Raw genomic sequence first — 14,025 nt, forward strand, 5'->3', positions numbered from 1 at the left:
GGCAGGGCTTTCATGTTACTGCATTCAGCATGGTCCCCACAGCTATTTTGACGGGAGTTGTGGGTGGGCAGGAGGGGTGAGCTGAGCTTGGGTGGCCGCTTTGGCTTTCAGATGAAGTGGTATCCCCCTCATACAAGAGGCAGTCCGTGACTCCAGAGCTTGGACAACTGACAGATCATCCTGAGCCTGTAACCAAAGAGCTCCAGTGGCAGGAGGAATAATAAGAGACACTGAGTTGCCTTCCACTGAAAAATTAAAGGAAGAGGAAAGGCTAGCACAAAGTTTCTGGAGATCATAACCCAAGAGCTCTGGGACATCATGCTGTCAGTGAGAAGAATTAGTGGCTGGAGAAAAAAGGATAAATGCAGAGGTCAGGATTAATCTGGAGAGCTGCAAACACAGAGAGGAGAGGAGAGGAGGGAGAGCAGACAGCCTGGCACATGCCTGGGTCACAGATGAGCACGAACCAGGTGTTGGTTCAGCCTTGTGGTCAGCAAGGCAATGGTATGTCCCTGTTGTGTCCTGCATTGGCACAGTGTGTTGTAGGTTTGTGCACTGAATGTGCTGCACCTCTCTGGACCAGCCTGACTTACTGCACAGGCAAAGACGTACTCTCCTGTCTACGGCACCACATCCAGCACAGCCCTGACGCATCCTGCCTGCTTCTGGTTCTGCAGAAGCCTGTCTGTTGCCTGTATGAGACCCTTTTGGGAAAGCTGGTTACCAGAAAAGGCAGTTTCCTAACCTGGGGGAAAAGTTGATAGAGCAGGGCCCTGCAGGTACCGTAAGTCAGCTTTGAGCAGTCCTACTTAGCTTCTCCTCCAACCCAGAAGATCCTTGGCTGAGGATACACAGCAAGGTAAAGAGGCAGAACACAGTGCTCAAAAAGATAGGATGGGCTACCTGTATAGCTGTTTGTGCCTTAATGGCGTTTGTCACTCTGCAGGTGGCTGGAGAACCAAGATAGTGTGTAAGGCCTTCTTCTGACCTTCTTTAGTGCTGTGCCTGTCAGCTCAGCCACATGCACACAGTCACACTTGCAGAAGTGGCACGTTGGCATCCAACAGAGAAGTACTGTGTAGCATCATTCTTTGCGAAGCCCAGGATGTGTGTTGGTGAAATACTCTTATTTTGCCATTCTGGTATCTTAGTGACATAGTTCTCCACAACTGCAAACAGAATTATAAAATGGATTTCTTTCTACCTTTATTTTTTTTCTGAAACAGGTCTGAAGAAAGAAGTACAGAAAGATCAGGATGCTAATAAACCAGCTGTCTCATCCCCTAAGAGATCAGTGGTAACAGCCACCAAGCTCCATTCACCAGGTATTTATGAACTCAAAAGCACTGTTTCAGGGAAGATTTAAACTTGTCGACTTTGCATCTCTTGTTAACACACTAAAATCTGAGACCTACTATTGTTAAGTGAAGATTGATTGTGCCCAAGGTTCATTAAGCTGGCTCTGAGTACAGCAGACTATCATACCAATGCATGAGCTGAATAGACTTATGTTTTCTTTGTTACAACTGTGCAATCATGTCTCCTTCAAAACAAAGAGTTGTTGCTATTACATGTTTAAGGGCACAGGAACATTTTCTTTATCGTTTTGATTTCTTATATAAAAAGAGAATAGATAGATATAGTGAAATAAAAGACACTTCAGCCAATTACCTGGAGTGACAGTATATTACTCGGAATCTACTCTTACTGTTGTGCAGAGGCACTAAATTTCCTGGGCTATTTCTATGCATAATTGGAAAAGGGATTATCTACAGAAATAACCTTCAGAGTGCTGTTGGGGCATTGTCAGCTTACCCCTCGATATTGGGCACAAACACAGGGTTTTAGCATTTCTAAAGAATACCTTTGTTTATTTACTAAAATGAATAGAACTTGTTTCTATTTATGTATACTAAGTGCACATTAACAAATGTATAAGGTACCTAAAGGCTTTTGTAAGGCTGGCCTTTGGCTAATTTAAATACTTTTGAAATGAGTGGGCACAGTCCCAGTGATTTCATTGTGCTTGCAGTTTATCTTCTGTTCTGTTACCTCATTTTTCAGAGTCTACCTAAATAATTTAAATGTCATCTCTACAGCTATATGATACTTGAGTTATAATTATGGGGGGTAGAACCCCATGTTTCTTCATTTGATGTTAAAGTAAAAAACATGTAGAACAAATCTTCAGCTCCTATAACTTGCATCAAGAGTCTCTTCATGTTTACTAAACTCAATCCCTATTCTTCTCCTTCCCAACCAACAAAATCAAGAAAATGGAAGGTTAAGTTTAATCTTTCCGGGCACCAACAGGACTCAGAATTCTTCTCCTTACTAAGATACTAGGGTAAAAAGATGAACTTAACACTGTCCTCTGAGTCATATAATTTTCAGGCTATTTTGCACCTGGTGAGATCACCAAGAGAGATCCAAAGAAAAAATTGTTGCAGAGAGTGCCAGACCAGCAGCTCACCAGCGTTTGTAACAGTGGGAGTCCAGTTTAAGCACCAGCACTGATTGTGGATGTAGCAGCATGTTACAGCACAGCTGATTTGCTTCCACTAGAATTAGAAAGCAAAATGAAACATCATAGGTATATTTGTACTGTGTATTTGTATTGTCTTAAGGAGGCCTGCATTTCCACAGGTGACTTAATGATTTTCAAGGCTTAAATTTTTGGCATATCCAATTCATGAGGCCTCAAAGGTTTCTTCATTCTCATGAGAGGTTGAGTAACTGCCCTATCTCCATCAGATTGATGTAGGATTTCTTAAGCTTGGTTGTCTGAAATTATGGCAACCTAAAATTGTTTATCACTGTAAGGATCAAATAGGAAAACAAACCTCATCTTCATTTATTTTTTTAAAGTTGCTTTTAACATTCTTTGAAATGACAACAGCAATAACAAAGCAATAAAGACAGACAATCTTTTCACCTATTTAACAATTTCACAAAATAATCAAAACAGCCATTAATGAGACAAGGAGTGAGTGTAGCTGGGGCTAAGGGGCAGTAGCACAACCTTTCCTGCATCAGGATCACAAACTCGTGTGGCATTTACACTTTGTCATAGGAGAGCATGTGTCCCCCAGATAACTCCACCACAGCTAGATGTGGCCATGGAACAGGCTCTAAGATTTCTGAGTGCTGTTTCTAGGTTGTTTTCCTTCCATTACTGACCTCCTCACATGCAGTTCCTTTTAACCAGCACTGTTTTTTGACTGTCATGCAAATTCTTTTTTAGCCTTGAATCTGATCTTTAGAATTTGGATCAGTTCCCCTGAAGACTTGCAAGGGAGTTTTGAGATGCAGAGTCTTGTAGGGATCTCAGTTTTATCTATTGATGCAATACCATTCCTGAAATCTGTGTGTAGGAGCAGGTGTACATAGATGCAGGTGCTCTCTTTCCACCCCATTGCCGGACGGTGCCATCTGTTTCTGACATCTGTCACTCTACATGTTGCTTGTTATCAATCCTCTCAAAGTAATTATTTCATCACTTTCCTTAGCAAAATGTCAGAAATTGGACAGTTAAAAGGCAAATAAACTGCATACCCCATCTAAATCCTCATGGGCTCTGTTAATTATGAGTATATACTTGTTATGTCTCCTTAGTTCAAACAGTCAGGTAGATAAAAAAGACCTGGGAGTTTTGAAGCAGATCAAAGGGGTTCAGTGATTTCAGCATACAGTGGGTCTGCCCCCCTGGTCCCACCATCAGCAAAAAGGACATTCAGGATCAGGGCCAGCATCATTAATATATACCTTGTTTTGTGCAGAGCAACAGAAGAGAGACATCAATGGCAGAATAGGCTTAGTAAGCTGCTTTTCAGACCCAAATGAACCGAGAAATTCAGTTTTATCCCTGAGGAGAATAGCACAGCTTAATTTACAAGGACAGTTTATAATACTGACAAGGACAACATAGAGATGTGCACTTCAAATGTTCTGGTGAACAGGAAAGCTAGAAAGATATAAGACAAAACAACCTGATGGGTTTCTGTTTTAATTAAAACTGGACTGATTTCAAGGGCTTCCCCCTACCCTGATCCGTATGCCTCCTGTTGTATCACCATGCTGCCTAAACAACCCGACATATTTGTATTAAAAAGACAGATATTTATGGCTGTTACTTTTATGAATTTCTTATTTTGTGACAATACCTACTGCCCAGTTAAGAGCCCCTTTAAATGAATGAAAAGAATCTGTAAGAAAATACCATTCCGGCACAGAAAGGTTTACAGGCTTTAACTGACACGAAAATGGATAGAGGGCAATAGCTATGCTGGTTGAACTCTCTTAATGACAGTAAGTCTTCTCTAACATCCCGTATTGTATTCTTTAGGTCTTGCAACATCATGAAGTTAATCTTGACATGTTGCGAAACCTGGTATTCCTCTTTGCAAATGCAAGTCATGGGCACAAAGTTTCAAAGGCTGTTTTGCACTTGTAGCTCTTTGCAGTTGCAGCATAGGATACTTGGAGACATGAGGGAGCATCTCTGCTGGAGCTAGCTCCCTGGAAGCTTAGCCTGGAGCCAGAACGTAGTGGAGCAAATTGGAAGATACGCTCCCAGTGGCTCCACACAAGCTGGGGATCTGAAAAAGTAGGAATATGCTCCTCAGGTATTGATCTGACAAAGCCATAGTGCTTCCCTGCCTGATCTAGTAAAATTGCCCTAAGGATCCATTTGCATACCCAGGCCACAGTCTGAAAGATCTAAAACATCTAAAGCATATCTGCCAAAATTACTTTTGGAACAACGATCTACTTCGAAAATTGGCTCACACTCATACCGTCAGATGCGTCTCTGTGGAAGGATTCTTCTGGTTTTTAGGAAAGGGGTAGGTAGTATCCATGGCAGAATACTGTCCCCTGTTACATTCCTTGTTGAGGACTGGTTGGAGACATTGTTTCTGTATTATTTTTCAGGAACTGCATACTACAAGACTATAAAACTACAAGATATACTTTTTTCAGATTCTTGCGTACATAACCCTTTCTGTTAACACAGAAATGTTCATTTTTCATCGTTATCCAGACCAATGTCTGCAATCTCTAGTAACACATGGGAACAAGGTGTCTGACTCTTTTTTCTCCCTCTTTCTTACTGACTCTAGCTCCTAGGCTAAAAGCTTGAGACTAGTGGGAGGAGCTGAGCAAGAGAACCAAAGATTCCTGGCCAGTATTCAGGAATGAGCTAAAAAACATCAGCTGAGAAGAGTCTGAGGGCAGGAAAAAGAATCAGTAAGCTGTGCAAAGGTGTTTCCCAGCTGATCATAAATGTTGGCAGAGGAGAGTTCTCAGAAAGCTAAGAAAAAGACAAAACAGATTGTCCAAGCAGTGGCTTGAGCAACCTGACACTACCAGATCACTACCCCTTCTTGCTTCATCCTCATAACAGAGTATATCCAGAGAAGTGGATAGTTGACTCAAGCAGGATGTGAACTTAATTTAGGATGAAAGCCTCACTTCTCTGAAGTGGCTTACCATGAGTAAGCTTTAGTTCTTGTGCCATTCATGTGAATATGACACTGTATTTGAGCTGATATCCTAAAGACAAGCTACGTAGTGGTTTCACATCTTTATACAGGATCAGGCTTGGTTCAAGACAACTTGGAGCACATCAGAGGGGCCGGAGTCTCTCTGGACCTGTTTCTGCAGGCAGACCATATAGTGATTCTGGTGTGACCAATGGTGCAGAGAGAGCAACCATGCAGAGCCAGTGCTGTAACCAGTCAGCATTACGTCGTACCTGGTGACATTTGTATACATATCTCTTTTGTGCTGCGACTTTAGAAGTGTTATAAAGGGGAGAGCAAGGGGAACTGGCAAGGTAGACTGTAGTATTGTTGATAGAAAGAAATAGTGATATCCCAATAGCAAACAACCCATGCTGTGTTTGCATTCAGGGAAGGACAGCTCCAGCCCCACATTGTCGCATTTGGAGGCAAAAGAAAATCTGCAAAGGCAAAGTAAATCTGGCACCTTTGTTAAGTCACCAAGCTTGGGGTTCAGGTGACCGAAGAAATCATGTGTAGAGTGTAAATGTCATCCAACTGTATTCTACATCCACATCCACAATAAGTGCCCATTTCTCTTACTGCCATTCAGGAGAGTTCAGCATCACATGGCAACATGCAGACCTCTATTCTTGTAGATGTCTAACATAGGTGAGATGAATTCTTCCTCTAACGACCTCAGTTCTCAGTAAGACACTCTTAGGAGAGCTCTCCTCAACTTGTAGCAGACCTTCAAGCTCAGAGCCTTAAGTGAGGTGACTGTTACAAAGCTTTGAGCTTTGGCCCCTAGGGAAACATATGTCCCTGTCCTCTTGCATTTTTTGAAAGTCATTACAGATCTGTGTGAATGCTACAGACCTTTTTTTCTTTTATATGTCTGAGTCCCAAAGGCCTTAGAAACAATAAAGGTCATGTCCATACATGTAAAGTAAGTGACCCTGATGGTCTTTTTTTCTCTTCTCTGTAGGACATCCCAAGCAAAGGCCAACCACCCCAAAAAATGGATTCTCCCCCAAACCAGGAGACAGTCGAGACACTGAAAAGCAGTTCGTTCAGAAATTGAAGGAAAAGTGTGATGAGCAGTCCCAGCAATTAAGCAATATTCGAGATGAGCTTAAAAGGGCCAGCTATGGCTTTGATGTCTTTGCTATAACGACACAGCACTTTTTCAGGCAGGTAAGTGCAATGGGTACTTTTTACCATTGGAAAGATACTTAGCTTTTACACCAGTCACTTGCCTAAATCTATTCCACAGTCACTGAAACTTTGGTCTTGGGAGCAAAGCATGTAATCTCTTTGCAACAGTTGTTATGAGGAGGGAATTATTATTTGATGCCATGTATTTGAAAATCAAAGTTCAGGAGCTTGGAAGAGGAAGAATTGTGACTGAAGCATTTGTCACAAGCATGGAGGGGTTTCAGAATGTTTTTAGGAGTGAAGCAGATGCAGAAACTTGGAAGTCCCAGTCCCTGACTGCTACAGCTGGAATGGAAAGTGTAACTGAGATAATGATACTTGCAAACAAATACAAAAACAATCCATGCATTTAGTCAATCAAAGGTGTTGGATGGAGGAAAATATTTGCTTTCTCACAGTACTTATCTACTGTTCCTGTTTACCACAGATCAGGCAGAGTGATCCCTGTTACAGAGGTGCCAATTCCTGAAGACGTTAGAATAACATTATCTCAGCATTTAGGAGATTACATTCAGCAGGTGTAGCAAACATAAAGAAAATGTTGTCAATAATTGAGAAGCTTATTTATTCACTAAACCCGAGACAAAATGAGTAAAGTTTAAAAGACAACCACAGTAATCATGAAGAACTTGTAGGTATTGCTTGTTTCAAAAGCTGTTTATCTAACTGGACTCTGAAGTCCAGACCTTGTTCACCTGATGCCCATGTATTTTGTACCATCCCAGGTTAAGCTGGTGTCCCAACCACTTTGTAAAACAGGCAAACGATCACCAGCAGTAGGACCCAAGGTTTGGATAATATCCTTGATTGCCTGTTTGTCTACTTTTGGAAAAGACAAGAGTAAACTTCCAGGATTAAATGGGAGAAAGAAAACCAAAAAACAAAACACAGGTTCAAACAGTCATTACAAATTCTGAAATACTTTATCCATTTTTTTTTTTATATTAGGGGGAAAAGTTATCTTTGAACAAATACACTTTTCCCTAAGTAGGAGCTGATCTTGCCAGGGGGAGCTTCACTGAACTGAAAAACTACAGAATTTTTAAAAAGTACTAAATATTTTAAATACCTTCCCAGGGGATTTTCCCACTCTATTTTCCTTTAGTCTTGACATTTCTGGGCTTGATGGGCATTTGTAAAGCTTTTTTTGCTTTTTTTTTTGGAGCTGACTGTGGAGTGTCCTTGATTAAAGCAGAGGGAAACAAAGAAGGGCAGAGCAGTGTCTGCTCAGCTTTGTCTATGCGTTGTCCACTGGGGAGAAATTTTTCATCTCATGCCTCATTCACAATTTGCTGAAGGAATTCTGGAAGCTTGGCCGTATCTCCTTCGTCTCCTCTGGATATGTTTTAAATCAGAACAGCTGCTGCAGCTGAGCTTTGAGATACTCTCATCCTGTTGGTGCATGTTAGATCTGACCTGAAAATGCCTCCTAAATTGAACACCTCAGGGGACTTTATTTAATAAAGTCCTCTCCAAGTCCTGGCGGGGCATAGCTGAGCCTCATGTTCCCAGCTCCTCTGCACTACCAGGCCAGCTGGTGGTTTGCAGTAATACTCCTCTGAGTGCCTGCAGGGCTTGGAGCTAAAAAATAATATACCTATGGATTTGAAGCACCTTCAGGCTAGGTCAGGATTAGATGCAGATTTTTTTCGGATCCACCGCTGGACTTGCTTACCTGTGTTCAGCCTGAGTGTCTTCTGGGCTTGCCTGGTTACCCTGAAGTATATATGTCTGCATATCACTGTTCAGTGCAGTGCAAGACACTTGTGTCTTGCTGCTCAGTGCTGAGAGCCGTGTAACATGGACCCCTCCCATGCAAAGACACCCCTGGCTTCTCTGGGTGACGAGCTGCACAGTCAGCATGAGCCCAACAGTTATCCATTAGGCACTCAGATGTGGTACCTACGTTAGGAGTACGGTTGCTTTAGGCTTTATTTTTAGTGAATGGAGGCAGGTGAGCACTTCCAGAAGACTATTTACAGCACCGAAGATATGAACTTCTGCTTGAGGTACTTGCCTGTCTCAACTGAGTCCTCCAGGGAGGCCTAAGGCTGCTGCACTTTTAAATTCGATGCTTGAGTTGAGAGCCTACATGTAGTGGGATGATCTGGGACTACTCAAGCAATTGCGTAATTGGGCAGTCTGTTGTCTTGCAACATAGACACAAGACTTCCAAGTTTTTGAGTGTCATTCGAAAATACAATCTGTAGACATTTTCTGAGATGGCATTATTGTTTGAAAGCTTGAGCAAAATTGCATTGGCTGGCTTTGAGTTAAGGCAGCATGGAAAAAGAAAATTTTGCCATTATTAAAATAATAATAATTGTGCATGTTTGTTTCTGACAGGCCTGCAGGCAAAATGGTTGAGGTCTGAGTAGAACTGCAGTTTGGCAAGGGAATAATACTCATTCAGGAACAAGGTGGGGCCTTATTCCAGAGAAGTTTGAGGTTGATTTGTCCAACTGGCAGTTCTACTCTTCTTAGCAGAAGGCCCAATCCTACTTTGGTGCTAGGGAGCCTCTTTGGGCTGATAGTCACCCATAGGCTAATTTTAGTATGTCTCTCTCTCTCATTACACCACACCAAAATAATGTCCAAAACATAGATTTTTCTCTGTATTGGAGCTGAATTCTGTTGGAGAATGTGCTCCCAGGCAGCAAGGACTGGACAGAGTCTTAAAAGCAGCCCAAGGACCAGTGTTTTGCACACAGGTAGGAGTCTCCCCATGCCTGTGGCTCTCTTGTCTTGCTCACACTGTTTCTGTTCTCTCTCCAAAGCTGGGGAAAGCACCAATGAAAGTGATCCAACAGACACGTTTAGCTGAAGAAAGAGAGTGTCATTATGTAGTAAAGAGTGTTGGCCCACACCAGCAGTTTCTTTGAGTGCTTTCCACTTTTAAGCACTTGCTGTAGCAACCTTAAGGTTTCATGACCATTTTCTTTGGGTTTTGTTGGATTTGTTTTCTGGCTGTTCCAGACTACTGCTGAATGATATCCTGGAATCATCTCTCTTTCTCAGTTGAAAATGCTCTTAATAGGCAAGATTCATTTAATAGGCATCAAGGAGTGCACAACATGTAGCAGTACTTAATACAGACCCATTAAATGACAGCTAAATCAGTTTGCTATCTTGGGAAAAAGCCTAGGCAATAGAAGCAGGTGGTGACTGAGGCACTGGACAAAAAAAATTAAAGCAGTGGTTCTGACATAAGCATTTAGCTAGTTATGAAAAGTAATGATTGCAGTGCCTGTGGACAGCATGGCTTCTAATTATTATTTAATTAGCAGATTAATTAGTTAAGGCCCTCAGATATGCACACATGACTCCTGTTGACTTTGGGGACCGCTTCGGACTTATTCTGAAGAGGAGTAGATTGAGTTTGTCCTTAATGTTGGATGTTTATCATGTCAATACAACCTTCATGCTGTGAGGGATACTCCAAAGTGAACAACTGACTTCTTAGAGCAAATATCACAAATGGCTCCCCCTGACTTGGGCCACTCCTGACCTGGTCTGGCTTGTTAGCCCAGTAATAATGACAGTCCTGGCCTAGTTTCAGCCCTGTTCAGCAAAGTGGCCAGGAGCAGTCCCTCTTGGAAGTGGTAACAGTGCCATCTAAAGGAGAGTAGCCCAAAGTGACCAATTCTGGAGGGTAAATCCTTCTGGATATAAACAGGGAGAAAAAAAATCCACTTTTGTATCTCTAGTACAGTCAGAGCAGATGTGTTTTTGCTGAGGACTGACTGTTGTGGCCAAACCGTGCTGAGTCCCTGGAAACTGGGCTAATGCCTTTCTACCAGTACAGCATGCCCGCTGAAAAGCGGAATCTGGTTAGCAAGTTCTGCTTGTGATATTTCAAATTAGGACTCCAGATCTGCAGTGCATGTGAGGGGAAGGGATACTTTCTGGGCTGCAGACCCCAAGGGTGTGAGCAGGTAGGGGAAAGGATTATGCTGGGGTAGTCTGTTCCATACTCTGCATGGGCATGGAGGGGGTTCCAGACTTGCAGCACAGCCTTGTGCTGTGGTCTTCATCACGGGGCGGGGTGGGGAACTGCTCAGGACAGGTCCCAGTACGTGGGTGCAATTGGATCAGATTGAATAGGGGAACCACACAGATGCCCCAAACAATGGTTGCGACGGCACTGCAGTACTTGGTGGCATCCCAGCACTGTGTGTCTACCAACATTGGGAAAGATGTTACCGGTAGCCAGTGTGTGTGTTTGTCTCCACACCTGAGTGTGGGTTGCTTTTGGGTGAGTATACAATACACATCTTCCAGACAAGTAAACGTATGTAGCAGCATCCTGCAAAATCTAGGATGGACAAGGGAAAGCTTTTTCCGCGTTCAAATAACTGAGATATGTGTGTGCTTGTGTGTAGTTTTCAGACTAATGTTTCTGTCCTGTGAATAGACAATACACCACCCACTGTCATCTAACTACCTTGTCCAAATGCTAATGACCTCTTGTGTTAGAGGCAAAATTGGTTGTGTCAGTTATAAGTTTCTTGGCACTTCCCACCATTACCTCCAAAACAGTAATCTGGACTAACATTTCAAGTACTTATCTCAGGCTGAGCTGAAGATGGTTTATTTTCACAACTGTCTCTGAGAATGAGTTTAGGAGAAATATATCTATTGTTTGCGCCTGGTGGTGGCACAGTGGTCAGAAGCCAGCACTCATCAGAAAGACTGACCTTCTGGCTTTCAGGGGTACTACTTTCCCAACATTTGCAGAATATGTTAGAATTTGGCCCAAGAATAGCCTTTAGAAAAGTGCCACTCCTCCCTCCTCATTATTACAGCTTGGTTAGATTTTGTGTATTGAGCAAGTTCAGTCTTTTCTTTGCTGCTGCTGGAGACCAGAGCAGTCAGAACAACTCAATCTTTTCATTCTGTATCCTGGGAAAAAAATCCAATTTGGACTCATCAAACCCTGACAGTTTAGGGATATGAATCAAAAACATTCTATTGCAAGACAAACAAAATACTTTGTTTACTTGGGAGGAAAAAATTAGAAAGATGCTTTATCATCATTTAGGGCTTTCTAAACTGCTTTTAAAGTAGAAATGCACAAGATTTGGTATTGGGCGCTATTATGGTAAAACAGAGCAGTAAGAATCAAGAGGTGCTCCTTTACTTGCAAGCATTATGATGAAGGCTCTATAATGCGGCTGCTACGGAACCCACAGGACACTCACACATGGTCAGTCTGCCCAAGAATTGGATCAGGGTTTGTGAACTGAAGGAAGTTGCCTTCTGTAGGCCTCCTGTTTATTTGCTGTGGATGCTAAAAGACAGGCAGTGAAAAGGTAAGGTGATGTAGGAGTAGAAACCTTAAAGCAGCTGAATATCTTTCCCCTCCTCATCCTCTGGGTAACTGGATGTTACCAGAGGGTGGTACACAAGGCCTGTGTGAAGATCGTTTCATTCAAGCTCTCCACCTCTGTGCCAGAGTGTGTCTGCTCGTGCAGCACCTCTCGGTGCTCAGTACTCTGCTGCTGTGGCTGCAGAGCCGGACACTCACCGCACTGTGCCCTTCGGGTCTGCCAGCAAAACCCACTTCTCACCTAGCACAGGATCTAAGAGATGTTTTTAATCTCCCTGTGCCTCAGTGCCCAGCTGTTAGATGGGGACACCAGGGAACTGCCATCACATGAGGGCGCCGTGGAGGAAAAAAATTAGAATTTGTGATGCACTCTGATATCAGGGTGAGACAACAAAAGAGCAGCCTGTGAGGAAAATCAGCACTGCTGTCAGTGCAGAGGGTAGCACGGGTAATAAATACGGCCTTGGGCTACATAATAAATGAAGAAGATAAGCAAATTCAGAAATGAATCCTGACATGCCTATTCACTGGGCAAAGTGGGAGTGCTGTGCTGTACCCCGTGCTGTGGCTGTACGATGGATCCACCCCACGGAGTGGACCTCCATCCACCTGGGTACTGCACTGCTTCACTGTGCTACTGCTGGTTTTTGGATCCAGTTGCACACCCATCCAAGGGGCGTGGGGGTGTGAGCTGGTTGGAGTGGAAACGATGATGGCGGTTATTGGGTATTGTGAGAAAACAGAGAGAAATGCTGTGCTGAGGGTTTCCAGGGTGGGCACTGTGAGGTGGGAGTGGGGCTGGGCGGTGCATTCTCCCGCTCCATACATTTTATCTGTGTGCTCCTGGCTAGTGCAGGTCCCATGGCGGGATTTCCTCTGTGATGTGCACTCACTTGCACAAGCTCCTTCCTCACTGCAAATGGGGCAATTAGATAACCTCTGCACCCCCTTCTCCCAGGTCTGGCTGGGTGTCCCTCCTCCGGGCTTGTGCCCTATGGCCATATGGCTGAGAAGGAGAGAAGAACCAGGAAACTGATAAAAAGAGGAGGCAGAAACTTGCTGGGCTGACCCTGTCTCCAATACGAGATGGTTTTCTCAGACCCTGTCCTGCGGTGCGAGGAGTGGGAGTGAGTAACTCACCCCTGGGGAAGCAGGTAGTGAGCAGCAGGAGCAATGGCATTTGGAGGGGCAGGAAGGGAGCAGCAGCAAACTCTTCTCCCTGCCTGAAATCCTGAGGCTGCAGAGGAGGCACAAAGAGTCTGCAGAAGAGTTTTAAGGGGAAACATTAAAGGCTGATGTTTGAGCAAATTCAGGTGGGAGCACAGCTGGGGAAATGGTAGGTGAAGAACTAATTGCTTAGTAAAAAGTCTGCTTCTTCCTTCTGTGTCAAGAGGAGATGCCTCAAACATGCTAATTGTGCATGTTTTCAGTTGAGTAGGAGTTAAAAGTAGAACAAGTGAAAAAATACATATGTGTATATATATACACACACATATAGATATAAAACTGGTGTTAATCAAGGGCTAATTATCTTCACCCAGCAATTGGCCACTGGGGACTGCACAGTGGAAAAGGAATAAAAGGAGTGCTCGGGGGACTTCACTTGTGAGATGTCAGTAGAGATTTTTATTCTCTCCCCATAGCTTCTGTTTCCTTTGCAGTGTCAGAGGACAAGCCCTGTCTGGAACCATTTGTGCCAGTGAAGCAGGCGCTGCCTGGCTTTGCCTGGCATGGCTGGCCTTGGCACACCCCTCCCAGCACTTTGGAGATTGGTTCATGGTAATGCTGGACTAATCCTGATGGAAATAACCCACTGACTCTGGAGGCAAGGGGGGACAGGGAGGCAAGTGAGCGGGAACCTGTGGGCAGTACAGGCAGCATGCGCCAAGGTGCAGCTGAAATGGGGCTGTTTCACAGAGCCACTGGCGAAGCTGCCCACTTGTCCTGCCTGACCTCTCTGTCTCTCCTTTTGGAGCA

General features: G+C 43.7%; 1 protein-coding gene across 1 annotated transcript in view; it reads left to right on the forward strand.

Annotated features, from left to right (window-relative positions):
- MTUS2 (microtubule associated scaffold protein 2) overlaps positions 1-14,025 on the forward strand; it is a 200,925-nt gene that overhangs the window by 134,486 nt on the left and 52,414 nt on the right. The window contains exons 5-6 of the mRNA XM_059835946.1: positions 1,227-1,325; positions 6,490-6,698. Of these exons, the coding sequence (XP_059691929.1) occupies positions 1,227-1,325; positions 6,490-6,698 (308 nt within the window). The remainder of the gene's footprint in view (positions 1-1,226; positions 1,326-6,489; positions 6,699-14,025) is intronic.

The sequence above is a fragment of the Gavia stellata genome, chromosome 1, assembly GCF_030936135.1.
Source record: "Gavia stellata isolate bGavSte3 chromosome 1, bGavSte3.hap2, whole genome shotgun sequence".
Lineage (NCBI taxonomy): Eukaryota > Metazoa > Chordata > Aves > Gaviiformes > Gaviidae > Gavia > Gavia stellata.